General features: G+C 44.1%; 1 protein-coding gene across 1 annotated transcript in view; it reads left to right on the top strand.

Moving 5' to 3' along the window:
* Window positions 1-21,333, top strand: part of CHSY1 (chondroitin sulfate synthase 1) — an 88,531-nt gene extending 67,198 nt beyond the window's left edge. Inside the window, exon 3 of the mRNA XM_044445020.1 lies at window positions 18,264-21,333. Coding sequence (XP_044300955.1) covers window positions 18,264-19,856 — 1,593 coding nt within the window. The 3' untranslated portion in view covers window positions 19,857-21,333. The remainder of the gene's footprint in view (window positions 1-18,263) is intronic.
* The last annotated feature ends 1,654 nt before the right edge of the window (window positions 21,334-22,987 follow it).

Genomic DNA, 22,987 nt, shown 5'->3' with positions numbered 1-22,987 from the left:
GTTAAAGTCTTCAGGCAGCTAAGATGAGTGTATTTGGCATGGTCAGTGTTTTCATATTTAACCTTAAAAACTAAACAATGTAAAGAACGTACTCGTATACATTATTGAGTGTCCATGTCTTAAATTATTTGCAAGTATTCCAAGGTGCAGACTTAGGAAAGTATTTTCTAAGTAAACTTTGAACTTGCTTAGATACATACAAGGGCTGCAGTCCAGGGCACTTACCAGGGAATGAGTCCCAATGAACTTGGTGGAACTTAATTCTAATGAGCTGTATCTGTAACTCTGCTTTATTGATTCTGCATAAAACACTTCAATTCAACTCTATTGGCTATTGGAAATATTTCTGAGGTGTTTATACAGCATGCAAAATTAACATGTCATCCTTAAAAAAACCGTTATAACTAGCTAGAGGTCCAGCACTTTATTAAGGCTTGCTGAGGTTTTGGGGAAGTTCTGAGCAGCAGTTCAAAAATTTTTTGTGCTCCATTTGAGCCTATGGCAGCAACTGCTGGCAGAGTTATTCAGTACATGCTCCATTTCATTCTGAAGCTAAAACACTGCCAGTCCTACAGTGTTTGCAAAGGGATTCTGTGCTGTGAAGGGAATCTAGAGGATTCTGGGTGTGATGTTCTGTAACAGATGCTGGGAAGCTCCTTGGAGGCAGTAGGAAGGAGGGTGTCACTGTAGCGAATGGCTCGGGGTGTGGCACTTGTCGCTGTGCTCCTGGCGCCATTGAGGTTGACGAAGGTGTCAGTAATGAAAAATGTCAAAGCGCTGCATCATTTGTGCATTCCGTGTATTTTAAGAGGCCCCAAGAAAAGGTTCATCTTGACTGTGTGGGAGTACAGTAAGTACTGATTATGAGCAGAAATGGAGAGGAAAAAGGAAACCCAAGAAATGTGGGTAAGAATTGGCATCTTAAACAGTGTAAAGGGAATAATATAAATAAACATAAAGAGAGTCATTTGCATTCTGGAGTTAGCAAATCATCCCTGAGCACCACTGAGTCCAGGTTCCACAGGGTCAGATGTTCTATTGAATTCCAGTACTGCAGTTTCATGTCGGAGTCCCATGTTCAAGTGGCATTTAAATAACTGCAAGAAATTATCCCTCGTTGGGAGGATTTGAAAAACATTCAGGTTATTTTGTGACAATCTTACAGGAAAAAATAATCCATGTCACTTTCGGCCAGTCTGGCTAAGGTAGCTCTTCAACCTTTCCTCTCTATAGCAAACCATCAGTGTGTTTGAAAAGAAAGAGGGAGCTGGTTTTCCCAAGGTCAGTTATAGTGTTCTAGGCCCTGAATTGCACATCTTGGTTTGTGGCACAGCGACTCTAGAGGTCAAACAGTGAAATGTAAGAAAAGAAATAGATAAATGCACAATCGTCCAATGGTTGCTCCTCAGTCACTTGAATTATGGGACTGCATTTGATGTGTTCAAAGTGTGAGGCCACACTGCCAACCAAGCTGTGATCTCCGTAGGAGAAGGTCCCTATTGGAATCTGCAGCGTAACTGCAAAGATCCTTTGCACATTGGGATGTATCAAGGCCAGGGATTTTAGAACTATGATGGCAGATTTACTTCTGTGTAAACATGCCTTTGTTGTTGTTAAGTGCTGTTAAGTCATCTCCAACTGATGGCAACCCTATGAGTGCACGCCCTCCAAAATGTCTTATCCTTAATCCTGCCCAGCACTTGTAAACTGAGGACTGTGACTTGCTTGATGGAATCAAACCATCTCATAGTTGCTCTTCCTCTTCTTCTGCCTTTCCTGAGCCTGATTGTCTTCTCCAGTGAGTCTTCCTTTTTCAAGATCTGCCTGAAGTACAACAGCCTTGGTTTCGCCATGTTTGCCTCCAGGGCAAGTTCTGGTTGATTTGATCTAGGAAACTCTTGTTCATCTTTCTGTTGATGAAAGTTGGAAATTCTGTCAGTTGGAATTTGCAAAGGCCTCTTCCAGCACCGTGTAAAATGAAACAAGTCTGCAGCACCATCTTGCATGAAGTAGGGGGTGAGGGGTCAGGTGGGGATGGCTCAGTAATTCACACTTCTTGTGTGCTACAATTTCCAGGTAAGTCTTTAGACACCCTGTATCTAAAACTCCAGAGAGCCACTGCCAGTCAGTGCAGAGCAACTGACCAGCAGTGCAGAAGGCAACTTGATGCTCTCCATCTGCTCTGCATAGCCTCTTCCATCAGCCCCGGGCAGCACAGGGCTCAGTAACAACGTGAGAGCTGCCATCCGCAACGTCTTGAGGGCCCTGGAATGCCTAGCCCAGTGTAGATGTTCTGAGCCAGACGGCCCAGTAGTTTAGCTTGGCAGCAGACAGCTTCTTCGGACCTGTGTTCCACGTTGCTAGTTTTGCAGCTTTATACACCCCACATCAGATCAAATGCACTTCTTTGATTAATGGCTAGCATACATCCAAGCAAGCCAAGAAGGACAGCCCTAAGCTTGGAAGCTGATCATCCAGCTCGTGGCATAAATCTGCAGCATCCATCCATGAATGGCTGCCATCACATGATAGTCATATTTCTGCCTGTGTAAAAGCAAGCAATTAGTATTCTTTTAAGGAGTGAATGGATTTCCTGGAAGTTGTACAAGATTCCTTTTCAGTGTGCTTGAAATTAAGTTTTGATGCTTACTTCCTTAGCTTCGTTAAGCTTGTGTTCTGACAACACTGAGCCGCTTGCTGTTAGCAGCTCAGGGAGACTTTTAATATCCTGTTCTAGATATGTTTGAATCCCAGAAAGCATTTTAGGAGCATCCACAGGTGTTCAAGCTACTTTTTAAGCTTTTCATAACATTTTTTACCCATCACAGTTTACAGTCTCTCCCTCTCCCTCTGAGAGACAGTGTGGTGGTTAGAGGGTTGAACTGGGGACTGGGAGATCTTGGCTGTAGTCCCCACTCAACTATGAAGCTCATGGGGTGACATTCAGACCGGCACTCATGCTCAGCCTCAGGGGTGTTGCTGTGAGGATAACATGGCGCTAGGTAGATAAAATGCTAGATAAAATGGAATGGAGGAATACTGTGCAAACTGCCTTGAGCTCCTTTCAAGAGAATAAATGGAGACATCTAAATGCAATGCAGTAAGATTACTATATCATATAAGTGATAATTCTAGGGAGAAAAGAAGGGTATAAATTTTACTAGTTCATTAGTATTCTGGCACTCCCTCTACATGTTTGCATCCAGAAAGTCCCTTGATCATTTTCCTTTTGACATTTCCAGCAAGAGTGGGAAACCTTTTGTCTTCCAGATGCTGGACTCCTTGTCCCCTGGCCCTGTACACTGGAGCTGATGGGATTTGGGAGTCCAGCAACGTCTAGAATGTCACAGTTTCTGCATTCCAGAATGCAAGAAGCTCAAGAAAGTCAAGTAACAAGGCTGTGAAGGGCCACAAGTTTCCCACCTCTGCTGGAGACATTCTTCCAGTCCAAGTAAATAGCAGTGAATAGGTTGCCTGGTGGCAGCTGCGTGTGGTCAATTGTCACAAGACCCATTTTCTGGCAAGGGTAAGTAGATTGTTTTAGACTGTTTTATTTGAGTAACCGTGCACAGAGGATTGCAGAAGGATTGTACCAGTTGTTCAGGAGCTTGGGCAGGGAGAGGTCTTGCACCCATCCTGCTTGAGCGATCCTGTGGGCAGCTGGCTTGCCCTCGTGATGCAAAGTGCTGGACCGGCTGGACCATTGGCCTGGTTTTCATCTGAATGAATTGTTTAGGATTGTGTTGAAAAGAGGATAATAATGTATTGCATCTTTCACACCACATCCTTCACATTAAACTAATGCAAGCAACCCAGTTACCCAGGGGTATGTCTGCCACTCTCCCCCCCCCCCCCATCACTCTACCAAACATTGACAAGCAAACTGGGAATATGTGCTTAAAATGGTTGTCCTTATGGAATTGTTTTGCATAATATTCAAGTGCTGAAGAGATTTTACCACATGTTATCTGCCAACAAGTGGTAATATGGTTGTTGGTGCAGGATCTCCAGCTGTATGTGAGAAGAGGTATCCTTTTGGGGAAGCAGAGAAGGGAAAGTGAAGGGGAAAGAGTTTGAAGGTGCAATTCTGTGTCTGTTTAAAACTGGAGGGAAAGCCCTACAACTCTTTTTTCTTGTCTAGTATTGCTTCCTAAAACAGGAGAAGGAGCAGAGAAGAAAATGCTGTGTCTGGGGGAGCAGAGGCTGAGTAGAGGGCTTTGTTCATCCATTTTTGTTCAAACAAAGTAAATTTTCTGTACAGAGAGAATCATTCTTAGAATATGCCCCAGAATTACTTTTTTTTTTAAAGATATAACCTCAGACTTCAGGTGACTCATCTGAGGAGAAAAGCACGTTGTGAACATCTGTGTTTGGTCTGGCCGGATTTTATTTTATATTGGCCTACTTTACCATTCCTGTAAGCAGATTTACAGCCAGTGTTGTAGTCTACGTGTTTAGCTACCAAGTGGGGAGAAATTAATATGTAATGCATAGCGCATGATATATAACTGTTTGACCCTCTGCGAGCACAGGGCATTGGAATTTTTATACTGCCTAAACGCTGTTATGACCTGTCCAGTAAACCAGTATATATTTATCCATAAAAATGTATTGGACCTTTCACTTAATAAAAGAAAAGAAATAAAAGATCAAGACACTGTCCAGTAGTATTAGTAAGGCCATCATTACTTTTAAAATGATTGGAATAATTGCCTTAAAATTAGAGGCAGTAAAACAGCACCACCAGATTAAATACAGCAGAAATGAAGAACTAAAAGAGCTTTGCAAAGGAGAAAAGAAGTTTCCTCCATAGGGACTGGTGCCATCTAGGGGTGCCAACTTTAGATTTCAAACATTTTCGCACCTAATTGTACTCAGTTAAAAAAAAAAAAACCCAAACCTCACCTCTGTGGTGAGAGTATTTTTGTATCTTCACTGCACCCAGTAAAACAACACCTATTCCTGAGAGTGAGTGGGGAGTACAGATAGCTTGGAGGTAAATGGCAACAGCCTTTCAACTGTTCCGTGTGCTGCCAAAAAAATGGATCAGACAGATGTCGATGGAAGGTGTGGAGGTGAACTTCATCTGCAGAAGTAGAGCCATCCTTACCAGTAGCAGAATGAGGTCATCTAGCTCAGGAGGCAGATTCGGAGATACCATGTAAAGCACAGCAACCTCCCCATTCCTTGTTTCAGTGGTGGCTTAGTTTCACTCCCATGTGGGGAAGGGAACAGCATTTGATTTTCTGCCTAGTAGAGCAAACTGTCTCAAGCCGTCTCTTCTGGGTAGGAAGGTCTGATGGTTAAGCTGGGCACCCGGGTTTGGACACAGGAGAAAAGGGCTGGGGGCTTAATGCAGTCCACGTGTCCAGAGAGAGACTTGCAGCGGCCTCTGGGGAACCGTCTGGAGCTTCCAGTCTTGCATTCGTAAGACAAATGAACAGAAAGGAGGAGGAAGCACAGGGGCACCGAGCCACAGGCTTGTCCAGAGTCTTGAAATACGGTGCAGAGGACACAGAGCTCCCTTTGAAAATGACATTCTCGTGTTCGCCGCTCCTTCTTTGTGAAGCCCGTCTCAACATGCTCTGGGATTCCCTGTCATTGCAAGCTGTGCTTCCCTGCTTCTTGTAGCTGAAGTTGTGGGACCGTTTTGGCAAAGGCACATCATAATGGCGAGTAGGCAGAAACAGAAGGCATCCATCATTCTTTGAAATGCTGCTGCTTTATTCTCTACTACGTAAGAAATGATTTTCTAAAATGTGCAGTTTTTCTGGAAGCATCATGAAATCCAGACTGTTTTGGCATGAAATAAAAATGGTGATTTTAGTCCAGCATCCAGTCTGCATCCAGGGAATGTGCAATCGCTTTCTATTATAGTGCACTCAAAAGTAAGCAGTGCTCTAAAATCAACATCTCAGTGGGAGGGAGGTGCAGCATATTTCTGGCACAATAAGGGAGTTTGTGTGGTTGCTCTCTAGCAGCTCTCCATGACAATGGGTTTTGGCAGCCCTGATCTGTGTCTCTTTAAAAGACATGCTCCAACCCGGCACTGGTGGAAGTGGGGTGTGGCTTTGTCACTCACTTCATGTGGCCGAGTTAGGCGCTCAGACAGCTTGCCTTCGGTGGTGAGTCACACACACCACACACACAAGCCACACAACATTCGGAAAAGTGTAGGGCTGTATTTCTCCCACCCCGGGCATAGGCATTGCTGTGCCTGCTTCCATGTGACCAGATCAGGAAATTTAGCCACATGATTTAATGAAATCATGAAATTTTCTTGGGGCAAACTCTGCACGTCTTTAGGCTACCCAGAACTCTCTTGTCAAGTCAGACGGAAGAGGAGCTTTATCTAGGTACTTAGGAGCTGGACTTGGCTAATTTGGTTCTGAGGTATAGAAGGTGAAGAAATATTTTTTGGACCAGTTTATGGTAAGGTACAAGCTTTCAAGTTGCCCGAACTTTTTAAACACAGTGCTGCAGCTGTGTGCAGGAGTGGGCTGGCCAGTATTGTCCTTTTTTCAAAATTGTCCTTTTTTGGTATGCTTGTGTGGTTTATAATGTTTTCTCATTCTTTGTCTTTGTAAAACCTGTCTTATTAATGTATTACTGTTACCAATATTCCACCTTTCTGGATACAGATTCTTGAGAAAGGAAGTTTCTTAAGAATTAATTTCTTCATATCTGAAGGCAGAATTTTGATTTGTAGATATGAGTGGAAACTCTCCTGAAAGTCACTGTAGGATTTAGTATTATTTTTCCAAATGTACAAATGCAAACTCTATTTTAGTCTAGAAGTTAGTTTTCCAGTGGATGGAAATGCCAAGGCGTTCCTGCTTGTTCATTGGACGAGACAAGACTGTCACTTAAAGTGGTAATCGCATAATTACATAAATGAAAGATTAAACTGGAGCCTATTCAACTTTTGCAATTCACAGCTGGATTTTAAATGCCCTGGGAATTGAATGACCTTCAGTTTGCTTTAGTGTAAAGTTTTTCTTCAGAAAACTGGCTTCCTTTTCAGATTTCTGAAGCCCATGATGCTCAAGTCCCCACAATGGGGGAAATGCTAGGACTTTTTTGTTTGTTTTACAGAAACACAGAAGAAAACCACCAATTTATAGTATAATATTAAAGTTGTATATTTGGCTAAGTACAGTTCACTATTTCCAAACACAAGGTGCCAAAATTTATGTTCATTTAATTGGTTGCTCCTCCAAACAATATATAAAAATAGTTCTATAGTTTGCCCATAGTCTAAATCCATAATGTGCATAATGAATCTTTCCAAAGCTTTCTGTCAATTAGTTCTCCCAATATTTTGAACGCAGCATAAAAATGCTAGGACTGCCACATTGCAGGGCAAGTGAAAATGTTGCTTTCTTGAGGTAAGCCAGTACCTGCCTTTGTATTTGACTGACTGAATTGTTTTATATTTATTTGAAGTATCTTTATGTTGCTCCTCAGTCAAAAAGACTCCCAGAGTAATTACATATGATCAGTTGAACAAGACAGTCCCTTCCTGCATGTTTGCACTCTAAGCACACAAGGAATGGGGAGGGGAGGGTATGTAATCCTTTTAGCCTTGCTTTCCTTCTCATCTCTCAGACTGATGAACTGGCTCCTTCTGGGTGGTGTGTTGCTGATGCTGGATTTCCCCCCCTTTCCGGTTCTCTATATTTTATTGCACATGGCTTTGGGCAGTTTTTCCCTGGGATGTTTCACACATAGGATTTTTAATGCCGATTCATGGCTTTCCACCTGATTTTCCCACTGCCTTTCACCTCATTTTCTCATGACCTCGAGCAATTCCCCTTTGAGGAAAGATTGGAATCTATGTTTGGGGCTTTTTAGTTTAGAAGGAAAAGGTGAGTAAAGGGCAAGGGACGCTACAGACCTGCATAAAGCTGCATTTGCTGGGAAGACACTGGATGGAGAGATTTTCTGGGCTCACTCATAATACTAGAGCCCAAGATCAAGCTGTGAAACTGAAAGATGCAGGACAGCCAAAAGCAAGCACTTTTCACACCACTCATGGAATTTGCTGTCACAGGTCACAGTGATGCCCACCAAATTGGGTAGCTTTTAAAGGGTACTAGAAAAATCCGTGGCGCTGTAGCCAACACATTCAGGGGCAGAGGTGCTTGGCCTGGGAGTGTCAGTTGCTTGGGAATGAGCGTGGGAGACAGCTGTTGCCCTCTTAGCCAGCTTACGGACTTCTCAGGGCAATTATTTGGCTACTGTGGAAAACGGGTCTTACTGGACGCCAAAAACCTTGGCCTAGCCCAGCCAGGCTGCTCTTGAGGCTTTCTGCCCCACACTTCCTGTTTGTGACCACAGCCACAGAGAGGGGCTGGGTTAGTTCCCGACAGCTCTCCTTGAGTTCTGACAGAGAACAAATGGACTGTGATTTGGAACCAATGGACCAGGTTCAGAGCCAGTTTCTTCCCAAAAGCACCCAAATTGCAGGGTTGGGGGTGGGGCAGGTTTCTTCTGCATTTCAGCGGGACCTCTTGACTGTTAGCCTTTGTTTTTCCACACATGGGTGAACAAAGTAGCATTGCGGTGAGGACAGAAACGCGAACAGAAATAAAAAGAACGTATTAGTCTTTGCTAGGCAATCAAGCAAGGAAGGTAATTTTTCTTTCAGCTTGCTAACATGCCACTAAAATAGGTATGAATGGGCACATGGGCTAAGAAAACATGTTCACAGCTGCTATTTTACTTGTATGCCTAATTTAGGTAAAGGTATGTCTTGCAATTCAAAATAAATTGGGCCAGAGAGGCGGTTGCAAAATGTATCCCAAAAGACAGTTCCTCCAGAGCTGGTTTAGGGAACGGTCCTTTTAGGTTAAGGAGGTAAAACATGGAGCTGTGCTTATGGGGCTTCTCTTTGACTGTTTGCTCATTTCTGTATAAACTAGCTTCATTTCTGCTCTCAAGCTGTGTTTTTTCTGATGCATTGAAATGGCAGGGAGATGGGGAGAGAAAAGGTTGCAAAAGTTTTTTTTGCTGGAAATGACTATAACTCAAACTCTTTTCTGTAAAGCTTTCTGGACTTGAGCCCATGGCTCTTGCAGTGACGGTATTCACTTTGCAGTGATGGTATTGTGAGGAGAAGGATCTCAGTGAGAAAAAAGAATAGTTATTGAGGCTGAAGCAGGTTGACAGTAAGCTTAAAATCGTGCTTTTGAAAAAGATATGGTCAAATTCAGAAAGGGCAACCAAAATGATCCAGTTGCTGGAGCAGCTCCTCTATGAGGAAAGGTTACCATGTCCAGGGCTGCTTAGTTGAAAGGTGACTGAGACAGAAGTGTACAAAATTATGCCTGGTGAGGAGAATTGGAGAGGGAGGCCTTCTTCTCCCTCTGCCATAATGCTAGAACCCAGCAGGGTCATCCCATGAAGCTGCCTGGCTAAAGAAAACAACGCACCTCTTCCTGCAGTGCATACTTCAAGGGTGGACTTTAATTCCAGAAGATGTAATAATGGCCATCAATTTGGACCGTTTCCAAAGGGAATTAGAGTAATTCATGGAGGAGAAGGTTATCTATAGTTATTAGTCACCTTGGATTCCTTGCAAGACAAGAGAGGTGCAGTGATGACGAAGGTGATAGTCCTGATGGTCTCCTGCTTGCTCCCTCCAGGATCAGGGACAGTATGCCTGCGTACATCATCACCTGTGCAGCCTCGTTCTGCAGCATACACAGGCATGCTGCCTTTGATACTGGAGGTAATACATGGCCATCAGGATGGGATTGGGGCACTTTCTGTCCTACCTGCAAGCCCATGACCTCTAACTTTCAGGGTGCCTCAGACCTCCATTGTTTCCATCACTTAAGACCTTAGGGGCTGGTTGTCCAGAGGCTTGGGTTACGGTAACATCCATATGCTGGTGACACCTGTCTCTCACTTGCCTTTGTCCTAATCAACAAAGACTTAATCCAGTGAAACTGGGCAAAACAGCTTCTCACTGGTTAGCTAGTGTTTAAAGCTCCATTTCTGCAGTGGTGGCTTTTTACCAGCTTCCAGGGAAGGGAGGCCTGGCCATTGTCAGGCTGCCAAGACTGGATAGTGGTAATATGTTCTATGAGAGGCTACTTCTGGAGAGTTTGGAACTATGCATGATGCAGAATGGTGTGGCCAGATGGTTTTTAAGGGCCACTGTCTGGTACACACTGGCTTTGGTTCATTTCTGTGTGTCAAGGTCTGTGGTTGGGACATGGGCAGCCAGAGACAAGACAAGAGCAAGACAGACACCAGGATCAGGCAACAGAACTTCAGGAAAGACAGGGTCCATACACTGGATTTGATGGCAAGGCCAAGTCATGGTCATGGTCATGGCACAGCCAAGGTCAGGAACCAGGAGAATGCATGAGGGCAGAACAAGGACATGGTCAGGAACAAGCTAAGGGTCAAGAGGCAGGAGGACAAACAGAGGTGCAGGTACCTTCGAGAGGATAACAGGGCAGAGACACACAGAGAATGCACAGCAAAGGAACAACACGAGCCAGATGCAGCCGGGGCCAGGCAAGATGCGGGAGCTGAACCACAGCTCACGGGAAACCCTATGTTACTGGGGCAGCTTTACAAGGTGGGATACGCAGACAAGGCAAGGTGCAGGTTAGGCAAAGGGTGCAAAAGCAAGGCAACATGGAAGGGCGGGAACAGTCAGGCAAGGTGCAGGCACAGCAGCAAACAAGAGGGCCTCTGTGCTGAGGCAGCCTGGCAGGGCAGGAGACAGGGAAGGTGGGAGAACCAGAAAAGGCCAGGGAGGATGTAGGCACTACAGGAAGAGCTGGCTCTTACATAGCTGTTCCTTCAGGGCTCCCAGCTGATACTGATCAGTAGAATGAGCGCTCCACTGCAAAGACAGTGGTGCTGGTTGTTCTGGTTCTGGCCACCAGAACAGCCCAGATCCTGACACTGGGCCTCATTCAATGTGCTGTGCATTGTCTTGATTATGAGCCTTCTCCAACCTAGTCTGGTGTTCTCTCGCTACATTGGACTATCACTCCTAATTGGGGAAAGATGGGTGTTGTTGTCCAACACATCTGGGTTGGAGAAGGATGCATTATATGGTCTGACAGGCCTCGCGTCTCTTAAGGACTGACTGCCTGAGGGAGTCCTCGGCGTCAAGTTCCGCTGCCACCGATGTGTGATTGGCAAGGAAAGGGCATGTCCAGCGCAGGGTTTGTTCCCACTGGCTTGCCTGGCTCCCCCTGGCAGACCTTTTGCTGAGACTAACAATTTTGGTTCTGCCGCCCTTTAGTTTTGAGTGGTATTTTCCCCTATTATTAGTTCTTGCTTGGATAGCATGCTTACCAAGATACCTTGCTGTGCTGTGTGTTCAGCTGTTATTTGTGGTGTCTTCTAGAGTACAGGTGTCTGGGGGCAACAGCTTTAGTCTGTCAAGAAGAAAGAGGCACCTTAAAGGCAGGGTTGGGCTCGTTTCTTATGGCACGAATGTTTGCACACACTTGCTTATGCTGTAATAAATCTGTTACTCTTTAAGGTGCAGCATGCCTCTGTCTTGGTTATGACGATTATAGACTTCATTGGTTTCATTCTGTAACCCATTTATAGAATAAATAACAGAAATATAAACAATGGAACAGGTTAAAAAGAGAGCACAAACTTCTCTTGACACCAGCGGGAAAGGAAGGTTTGATCATATTCCGTTGATGCCACCTGCTATTACTCTAAAGAAAGAACATGACAGAGGGATCTGTTCCATGTGCTGTAATTAAGGGAGCATAAGGCAGGGAAACGCTGCCAGTTAGCTAGGCCAGGCAGTCTACAACCTGGCACCTTCCAGATATTTCAGACTAGAACTCCCATCATCACCAGACTGCCTGGCCATTGGTCAGAATTCTGGGAGTTGTAGTCCAAAATATCAGAAACTTTCCAGGTTGCCAATCTCTGAGCTAGGAAGTGTGGGAGCTCTCTTCTTTTTCTGTGTCTCCATACAAGTGCTGACTTGGTGCATCTTTGTACCCCGGGAGATGAGTATGTTCTTGGTCAGATTAGCTGGGATAACAGCAAAGCCAATAATCCATTTCAGTTTGCTGCAAAACTTAAGAATCTACCCTGGATACTTACCAGAAGCCTCTACACAGACATTTCTTGGCAGATGGATCAAGAAAGGAGAAAGTTTGAAAACTGCACCACTGACTACAAGGAGTAGATGGCCGCTGCATTTGTGTGCCTTCTGGACTCTGCAGTGAACCATGAGTTCTGCTGGCTAATGACTGACTGCATGTTCTTTAAATGTGTAATTTACAGAGGCCTATTCCTGGAAAACATGTTGTGCTTAGAGGGTTCCAGTAACCAGTCCGTTTGTGTGTCCCTGTCTGCAAAGATATGTGCATCTCGCATTGTGGAAGGTTTTTTTCTGGTGGACCTGCAGTGGCCAAAAGTGGCGCTTGTGGGATTCAATAAACCCCACATTTGTGTCTTCACTGCTTTTGTCCGTTTCAGGAAACAAAACAAAACAGGGATTCTTTTAAAATGCTCCGTTTAGACACGGGGCCATAGAGCTCACCCCGATCAAGATCACAGGAGCGGTGGTGTGGGAGTTAAAGCCGCTCTCCCAGCAGTTCCAGTCAGGAAACAGTGGCCTGTGCCTCACTGCCCAGCTGATGAGCCGAGTTGTTTATATGTGTGGTAGAAAAGGCCATTGCCCTTTTGCAGCCACAAAAATGCAGCAGTGGTAATCAGTAGCCACTAGGGATGATGGCTTTGGAAACAAAATCCTTTGGAATACTGGTTGCCGGGGAACCTGAGCAGGGGGTACTGTTGGCATTACACCTTGCTTGGGGGTTCCCCGTAAGCATCTGTTTAGCTGCTGTGGAAACAGAATACTGCCCTTGATTGACCTTCTCTCTAATTTGCTCTTATCTTCTTATGACATTAAGTTTCATGTAAAGGAAAAAGCAAGGTTCTAGTCCAAATTGATTTAAACATGCATGGAAATATCAGTGGTGTAGTAGGATAGGATTTATAGTGCTTGACTTAAAGATTTTTTTTGCCCTGTATGCCTATGACTAGTGGATTATGCTTTGCACAGTAGTAAACGTTCCAGAATAAATGGAGCAAAAAAGGAGATTTTGTTCAATTGTGATTTGATTTGCCTAGGTGGCAGAATCCAGGTTTTCTTGCCACCGCATCAGGGTCAATTCCTGCCTGGGTACAGCACTTCAGGCTGCAGTCCCATAGACCTCCCTTGGGTGTAAGTAGTAGTTGAATTCAATAGGATTTCATTTCTAACTAAACATGCACTCATTTGGCACACGTTGCTTTTAGCACATTTTCCAGTGTACTAAGATTTTTCAAGGCTATAGAAAATTCTGAAAGAGCAGCATTTGCTCACAATCTTGTAGCTGTTCTCTGGGGACTGCAATCACTATTTTTCAGGTGGATTTGTTACCTGTTTCGTATGCTGAAAATGGTTCGTTGGTCCTCTGGCTGGTTGGATGTGTTTCAGACTTCTTGCTGTCAATGCAGTGAGGGGACTCCTTCATTCATTACCACCCTTCCTAGTCTTTCTCCACGTTCTCTTGAAGTGCATGCATGGAAAGAGTGAGCAAGGCCTGAAAGGAAGGCCACTGGTTCATTTTCCCCATGTGGTCCTGCTCAACAGTTGACAGCTGCCATTCATAAAAATGAGCATTTGGAGCTGGCCTGTATCTACCATCTTAATCCTGCATTTCATAACATCTAATCCCATCTATCAGTGGCTTGTTAGAATGCAGTTGTGTAATCATCAAGTCTCTTAATTTCCTGTCTGGACAGTTTGTACATTCTGTTCACTGCTTGTTGGAGGCAGGGCTCCAGGGCTGCATGGATTTGATTTTGTACTGTGGGTATATGTGTCTGTCCCACCCCCCCTTCTTTCCTTTCTTTCTGTCTGTCTTTCGCAAACCATAAATTGCCTCTGATTATAAACCTTATTCTAAAATCAAATGCTGTGGTCCATAATGCCACTTGTAAAATAAGGAAAGAGTGCGGATGGGCATGTAATTAATTGACTCCAGCTCATCCCACCATGCGGAATTCTTCATTTCTTCCCCTGTAGCCGCTTGGCTTTGGGGGCTGCTGCATTCACTGATTTGACTGGCAGCTGCCATCAGTGCAGACGATGCATTGCCAAGTATGAAAGGGCAGGCCTTGGCCCTGCGGAGTGTACAGTCTAACATCTACACAAGGGAGACAGCAGAGGGAGAGGAGGGAAGTGAAGCAGTCGTCTTGGGTATGCGTATCTCAGCCAAAAATAAATAAATCCTGGTATCTCCAGACTTCCTGGAAAATTACAGACTTACCAATTAGATTCATATGCTGTTCTCCACAGCTTGGTGACGGTTATCAAGGTTCCTCGAACACTTATACTTCCATCGGCATTTTCTCCTTCCAGTTGGAGGTGGCATTTGGGTGGTGGCAGGTGCAAGGCAGCTAAAAGTTGTAACCACAGGAATATACAGGACGATGCCCTCCCTTATGTGCGTTGTGACCATGATGGTCAGGTGGTTGCTTGAAATGGCAAAAGGAAGCAGGGGCTGTGCTTTATTCTGAGGTCCACCTCTCCCCGTTCATTGTCCCCTTTATATCCTGCCTCTCCGTTCCAGTATGAGACCAGCAAGGTAGCTTGCACTCTAAATAGGGGTATCATAAAATTGATGAACTTAAAACATGCAGCAAAAATCACCAAGCAGCAAAAATGAAAAGAAAAAACATTTTAAACGTTTAACAAGTTTTCTGTGTTGAATTTCAGCACAGTTTACAATAACTAAAAAAAACCCAGTAGGGTTGCACTAAAACAATCCCAGCAAGAGAAAAATAAACCAGAATGTTAAAATCTCTGGAAAGGTCTTTGCCTGGTGTCGAAGAGACAGTGTAGGCACCAGGCAAGCTTCCCTGGGGAGAGACTTAACAAGGTACCACAACCAAAAAGGCCTTGTTTGGTTCAGCCAACCAATCTTCTTTCTGTTGAAGTTTTAGGTGCCTTGTACAGCAAATTCTCCCCCATTCGCGCCCCCCCCCACCCATGCTACCCACTGCTAAGATGCACTTAAAAGCACTTCCTAGCAACCATAGCTGGCAGGTAGGCAGCTGATATTTTATTTAAAGCGCTTTGCATAATTTCAACCTGTCTTGGGGAGCTAGTGGGCTGTGGCTTAGCAGGTGTTTAAATTAGTTTAGCCATAAATATTTATGTCCACCAGGCTTAACTTGATCCCCAATTTCTATCTCCTCCCATCAATATTGTATGGCTTTGAGATGCCTGCACTTCCCTTTGCCGTTTTCTGAAACCAGTGAAAAGCACTTGATACATGGTTGAACAGAAGGTAGAATGCAGCTATTTTGGTGGCTTGGTATTTGAGATCACCTCAAGCAAGACTGCTCTTTCCTCTCTTTACAGCCTACTAGGTCCTGTTGCGATCTAAAGATCCATCAGGAAAAGCCACCTTAAATGTTCAGCTGGTATTCCCCACATTTCTGATAACGGAGAGGTTTTGTCCTGAATTAAAATTGGAACCACACCTTTTCATATGTTAGTAATTCTAAATGTTAGCTATTGAACTTTAGCAGTAGCCTCTAAAAAATTACTTTTCATGTAAAAGAGAAGACTGGACTGGACTGTTGGCTCAGTGCTAATTATGGAGCCAGGGAGAAAAGTCTGAGGCCCAGGTCTTTCCCATCACTGCCTTCCTGCTTCTTTCGCCTGTAAATTCCACAACAGTCTGCATGCAAAGCAGGAACTCCTCTGCTGAGCCGTGGACCCTTACTGCAAAGAAGCCTCCCTGCCTTGTATGAGTTGCTATGCTAGACATGCCTCCTGGTTTGGAAAGAGGCAAAGTGAGAACACGGAGCCTCCATGAGGCAGGGCAATGCTAGTGCATCCCTTTCTTTAGAATGTTTGAATGGCAAATCACCTCAAGGCAGATGCAGATCCTTGAGACCCCCCCCCCCCACGCACACAACAGAGATCAATTGAAGGAGCCGATGTCAGAGCATGGAATCATGCAGAGACACACCAAAGAGCCTCCTTTGCGGGAGAGGTGGAACTGGAGGAACTTTTAATGTAGGATTGAGATATTTTGGGCCCTCCAGATGTTTTGGCGTATAATTTATCCTTGTCTGCTTTAACAAATTCAACTCTTTCAGTCCACTAATATTTCCGGGGTGGAGGTGAGTGCGGTCCTCCAGATAATTCTAGACTACAACTCCATTCATTCCTGATGATTAGCCACGGTGCTAGCTGATAGGTGTTGGAGACCAACATCAACTGGAAGCCAGAAGTTTCCTACTCCCAGTTTTAGTGAGACTGTGAGCTTCATCAGAACAAAACAAGACACTCTTGCATTAAAGTTTGCATACACTGGCATTTTCAGCCAGCTGTGCCTATACCTTTGGCCGGCCAGTGGTTGTAGCTTTGGACCTGTTTTGTCAGGAACCAGGTTTCCCCTTACCTGTTTCAAACTGCAGTTAGTCTCTTCATCACATAGTTCTTTATTTCCGATTCACAGCTAACCGTCGATAGCAGGGCAGTCCAACTTTTTGTACCTCACAGCCTGCAGGAGGACTTTGACGTGGAACCTGGGCGCCACACAGCAAATTATACTTCCATATTGTGAATCAAAGTGTTCACAATGTATTTATTTAATTTAATATAAACTTGCTGGAGGGGTCAGGGATCAGCTGCTTAATTGCAAGATCATTTAGGGCTCATTGAATGAAAAAGAACATTGTCCGGGCCTGTGACCTCCAGAGATCGTAGGCAGTTCCTTCTCTGGCCACCGCCCCGGCACAAGGATCGCTTCCCTGGGGTAGCCCATCGCCTTCTTCCCCATTTCTCGCACCCAGCAGCCCTCCCATGTGGTCCCTCTCGGCCAGCCTTCCGTCTTGGAATCAGTGTGCTGAGCCTTTTGCACCTGAGCTGGTGAACTCTGCCCAGTCCTGTCGACACGGAGGAGCCTCCAGAGCAGAGTGGGATGGGCTGGCACCCTTGGGAGAGCACGCCGCCATCATGCCTGTGCCATTGCTGGGATCCAGACTGGTGGGCTCCAAGTGGCAGGAGGGCTGCACAGGAAGCCTCAGTGGCCGCATGCAGCCTGCAGAGTGTGTATTGAACCACCCCAGTCTGTAGCTACAGGAAGATGAGACCCCATGTGTCTAGAAACCACTTCCAAAAACTCTCCATTTCGCATCACCAGGCTCCACCCTTTGGGCATGTCCCTCTGGAGAAGGGCTAGGTTCCCAGATCTGCGCAGGCCCTCTAATTTAGTAGCCCTTCTAGCCTGACACTGTGTCATGGGTTCATGGACTGGACCAGGGTCCTCTTCTTCCTCTCCCTAGTATCCTGTCCCCAGCACTTCCAGCTCTTGTCTGTTACCACGGCCTGCTTGAGACAGCAGCCCTGAAATACCCTCTCTCTCCTCCACCTTGAGTCCCACATTCCTGGCTTTCCAGCCACATCACATTCCCCATCCAAGGAGTCAGTACCACCCTGACCCTCAGAAGCATGCCAGGAATCATGGCCTACCCATTCCCAATCCCTTCCTTGCCAGTGGGGGTTGTCACCAGCATTCATACATGGTGAGTTCAAGACTTCCAGTAGGTCCAAGGCAAGGATATATGGGGGCTACCAAGGGTCTCATGGCTGAAAACATTTACCCATGTCTTGTGCTTAAGATCAGGAAAGGGCAATGGTTGCTACCCTCTCATCATGGAATTTATGTGGTGCAGGGATGGCGGGGCCTCACTAAAGATCTGGGGGCCCCCCTGCAGTAGAGAAGCAGGGAACACAGAAATGGTTTGACTGGCATGCGTTCTTCTCCAGGAGCACGCTTGAGGGTCAGAGTTGCTTTTTGCTTTTCCACTATTTTTTCTTTTGTAAGCAAACAGAAATCTATTTTTAATTTTTGTGTGGAGCTATTGTATAATTAGGTTCTTGTACATTAGACTGGGAAGACAGATGCTGTGCTATCGTTAGAACAGGCCAAAATAACCTCCAGATTATAGTAGATGTTTGCATTTTCCACTGGTCTATAATCCATAATCTTTTTTAATTCCTTTTGAGTAGTAGCTGATATTGGTAAAACCCATGCCAAAAGGCACGGAAGAGCTTATTCAGAAAGCTCTTCTATTCATGTAAGTAATATATGGGGTGATGCACTCTTTATTCTTTTGGCTGTTAGGTGACATAGAAATAAATAAATATTCTGTCTTGTGTAGTGACAATTCTCCCTTTCTTTTTCCCTTAGATGCAGCAGCTGTTTTATGAAAATTATGAACAGAACAAAAAAGGTTACATCAAAGACCTCCGTAATAGCAAAATTCACCGAGCAATCACCTTGCACCCGAACAAGAGCCCCCCTTACCAATACAGGCTCCACAGCTACATGTTGAGCCGTAAAATAGCAGAGCTACGTTATCGGACCATCCAACTGCACCGAGAAATTGTCCTCATGAGCAAATACAGCAATACTGAAGTCTACAAGGATGATCTTCAGCTGGGCATTGCACCTTCTTTCATGCGGTTTCAGCCCCACCAGCGTGAGGAAGTTTTGGAGTGGGAATTCCTCACAGGGAAGTATCTTTATTCTGCTGCAGATGGACAGCCACCTCGTCGCGGCATGGACTCCTCTCAGCGTGAGGCATTGGACGACATTGTCATGCAAGTTATGGAAATGATCAACGCAAATGCCAAGACCAGAGGACGGATCATTGACTTCAAGGAGATACAATACGGCTATCGCAGGGTCAATCCAATGTACGGGGCAGAGTATGTTCTTGACTTACTACTTTTGTACAAGAAGCACAAGGGAAAGAAAATGACTGTTCCTGTCCGAAGGCATGCATACTTGCAGCAGACCTTTAGCAAAGTCCAGTTTATGGAGGATGAAGAGATGGATGCCAAAGAGTTGGCCAATAAAATCAACCAGGATTCAGGGTCCTTGTCCTTCCTCTCCAATTCCCTGAAGATGTTTGTTCCATTCCAGCTAAGTAAGTCAAAAGCCGAGAAGAAGGAACCCAAAGATGAAAAGATCAATATCTTGATTCCCCTCTCCGGACGCTTTGATATGTTTGCACGCTTTATGGTGAACTTTGAAAAGACCTGCCTCATTCCGAATCAGAATGTCAGATTGGTCGTCCTGCTTTTCAACTCAGACTCCAACCCTGACAAGGCAAGGCAGGTTGAACTCATGAGAGATTATCGCCTGAAATACCCTAAGGCAGACATGCAGATCTTGCCAGTATCTGGTGAATTCTCCCGTGCTCTTGCCTTAGAAGTTGGATCCTCTCAGTTTAACAATGAATCTTTGCTCTTCTTCTGTGATGTTGACTTGGTGTTTACAGCTGAGTTTCTCCAGCGGTGTAGAGCCAACACAGTACTGGGGCAACAGATATATTTTCCAATTATCTTTAGCCAATACGATCCAAAGATTGTCTATAGTGGGAAAGTTTCGAGTGATAATCATTTTGCCTTCACTCAGAAAACTGGCTTCTGGAGGAACTATGGCTTTGGGATTGCCTGTATTTACAAAGGTGATCTCATTCAAGCAGGTGGTTTTGATGTTTCTATCCAGGGCTGGGGTCTCGAGGATGTGGACTTGTTCAACAAAGTTATTCAGGCTGGCCTAAAGACTTTCCGAAGCCAAGAGATTGGAGTAGTCCATGTACATCACCCTGTCTTCTGTGACCCTAATCTTGATCCAAAACAGTATAAAATGTGTTTGGGGTCTAAAGCATCAACTTATGGGTCTACGCAGCAGTTGGCTGAACTTTGGCTTCAAAAGAATGAACCGAATTTTGGCAAGACCAGCATTGCTAATGGTTCCTTGAGGACAGCTTAATATCCAGCTATGCTGGAAAAAAATCCTACCTGTTGCATTTTTTAAAAAAGAATTGCCCTAATTTATTTTTTGTTTGGGAAAACATTTTGATAGTTGATTTTTTTAAAAAGACCGCACAAGGGTATATTTTAGAGACCATCGTTTTCTTACAAGGACCTTTTGGGCTTTTTTTCTGAACAAAACTGTGATCAATTCTTGCCTTTCTGAACAAGCATCAGTGGCTGAGTATTGTGACTTCCCTGGTTCTGACAACTTGAAATATTTTTTCCCCTGATAGTCAAACTTTTTAAAAAGAAAACTGAAAACTTCCCTATTGCACACCCAATCCCACTGTTCGTTTGGTTACTTGGGTTCTTCCAGCAGCACTCGAATGCAAATGATTCACTTAACCCCCCACCCCCTGGGATCAGAACAGAAATAATGGATTCTTCCATGAATTTTTTGAAGTATTAAAACAAAGGGAGAAAAGTGGCAGTGTTGGCGAATTTACTCACAAGAATCTTCCATATCTCATCTTTAAAATGTGCTGTTTTTTGCTCATTGTATTTTGAGCAACCAGAAAAAGAAGAGGGAATTGAGCACAACCTTAATAATGTGTACCTTTGTTTAAAAAAAGAAAGAAAAAGAAAAAAAGAAGAAAAACACTTCCTTTCTCAGTCCATATGTGGATCTGAAGTTAAAAATTCCATAGCAGGTTCTGAGATTTTCCTAATCTAATGTCTTATGTAGATGCCTTGATGACAAAGAGCAATGCTTTAGTTAAAAGGAAAAATGGCTTCTGTTTGCCATAAAAAGCAACAAACTTAAATCTGAGACACTCCAAATTGAATGTGTTGGGAAAATATTTATCTCCCCCACCCCCACTCCAACCAGTTACAGTATTCCGATTGGGAACAATTTACTATGTTTCCTTTGCTTAACTAGTTTGTTTCTGCTTTCTGTATTGGGTAGCCTTTTAATTTATTTAATATCCTTTTTTTAGTTTACTGTCCTTTTATTTTAATAACTGCTAGTTGATAATATTTATGTATCTTAGGAATGTATTGCATCTTCTATTGTAAGTTAAAGATCGCTTACATTTTCTTACTTTGCAGTAAACCCATCTCTAAAGATTTTTCTAAAGTGTTCTTTTTTCCCAAAATTAATGCTATATATACATATATATATTAAAAATAATAATAGAAACTCTGGATATAGTTTCTGATGCCCCAAACTTCAGCTTTCAGGAAGGAAATAGAAATGGTGGGGAAAACCTTTGTCTGAGCACAGAGCAAAAGCTTGAAAATATGTGCATGCACATTCCCTGTGGCAAAATAAAATGTCTTTGAATAAAAAATAAGCTTTTTTGCATTGAACTTTACAATGGTACCAGAACTTGTGTTTGAAGCACAATCCTATACCGGCACCTAATCATTTGTAACCATCTTTATTTCCCCCAGAAGAAAAATAAATTGAGTGACCAACGTGTGCCTTTTCAGTGCTATTCTGCTCTCTGTGCTGTGTTGCGCTTCACCGTATCACTTTTGAATTTGCGGGAGGAAAGGATTTCAAAAAGCTACTTTGTCGTGATTCTGAACTATAACAGCCTCCTCTCCTGTTGTGAGTAAGGATTACCTCCAGGACTAACAGGCTGTGGGAAACCTTTGCAAAGTAGTAGAAAGTAGGTGGTACAGGACTTCTTTCAGGTTGTCCATGTGTCACAAAGCTCACCTTGGTACACGCTGAGTAGCTGGGCTAGTAAAAATGTTGCTGGGTGGATAACTTTAAAACATAAAGCAACAACCGTGCTGTGGCCATTGAAAAGGCTTCAGGAAATCCATCAAAAGCCAAGGCAAAGAAAATCAGTTTTTATCTGATCTCGAAGCATCATCAGATTTGGTGAACTGATCTATGGAGAGAGTTCTAGAGATGAGGTGGAACGATTCTTCAAGAGTGATTAATTTTGTGGACTACAAAACAGTAATGTCTTTCTGCTAAAAATCAGTTAAAGCAATGCACAATAACAACAATGAATTTACCATTAAATTGCAATAATCAAAGATGCAGTAAGTAAATCAAGGTGATCAAAGTGAGTAGCAAGCAACAAATTACCTGTCAGAAGTTTAGAAGCACAAGGGTGCAAATCTGTGCAAGATTAGATAGACCAGCCTTTCCAGCCTTGTGCCTTCCAGACACACTTGGCCTGCAACACCCAGAATTCCCAGTCAGTGGCCCTGCTGGATGGGAATCCTGCTCGTAAGGCCACCAGGTTGGGGAACACTGCGACAGACAAAAACATACAGCTCCTGGGACTTGCACCTTGTATCAATTTGGCAGATACTGAAACTGGCACCAAGTAAACCTTTTCGGAGAGGAGATGCCATAAAGAGCATGTCGCCACCATCACCCAGCCAGCCTCTGAAGCAGAGCCTCAAATGATTATTTTTGCAAGAGTTTGCTGCAACGAACTTACTTACTTAGGGGCCACCCCTTACTTGACATTTTGTACTTTGGTATGCAGAACTGAATGCAATATATAGCTGCAGACAGTGAGAAAAATCTCACCACTTCCCAGTTTCTTCTGATGTTAAATAGGGAGTAGCTGTGAAGAAATATTAAGGATCATTTATTTGCTGTATTTTTATCCCACCCTTCCTTAGAGCCTGTATTGTTTGGAGATGGCAAGGCAAAGAAATAGAAAATTTGAGAAAACAACCCATGTGTGGTTTTTTTTTTAATGAAAAGAGGGGGGGGTCGAATTTTTTAATGTTTCTGTTTTTTTCCAAGGCTTCCCATCTGCCCCCTCCCCACGCCATCATTGCAACAGCTGGCCCAAGGTTACCGAGCAAGTTTTCTAGCCGAAGATGTGTTTATGAAGTTGGGGTCTTCTTTAAGACTACTGTAATGGGTGTTATATGTTCTGTGCTTCCTTCATAATTCAACTTTCAATTTGTGGGACAAAAGGACACAAAAATAGCACAAAACTTTGGCCTATGGTTGGAGGAGATATGAGAATGTGGGAATTTTGCCTTCATCAGCACCTACCGAAATCCAAATCACAGGAGATACTGGTTCCTCTCTTCAGTGCTAGTTGGGCCCCGTCCTGAGTACTGTGTCCAGTTCTGGGCACCACCCTTCAAGGAAGATGCAGA

Source organism: Varanus komodoensis, unplaced genomic scaffold (genome assembly GCF_004798865.1).
Source record: "Varanus komodoensis strain SLA01 unplaced genomic scaffold, ASM479886v1 scaffold46_3, whole genome shotgun sequence".
Taxonomy (NCBI): domain Eukaryota; kingdom Metazoa; phylum Chordata; class Lepidosauria; order Squamata; family Varanidae; genus Varanus; species Varanus komodoensis.
This window is presented reverse-complemented; position numbering and strand designations above follow the sequence as displayed.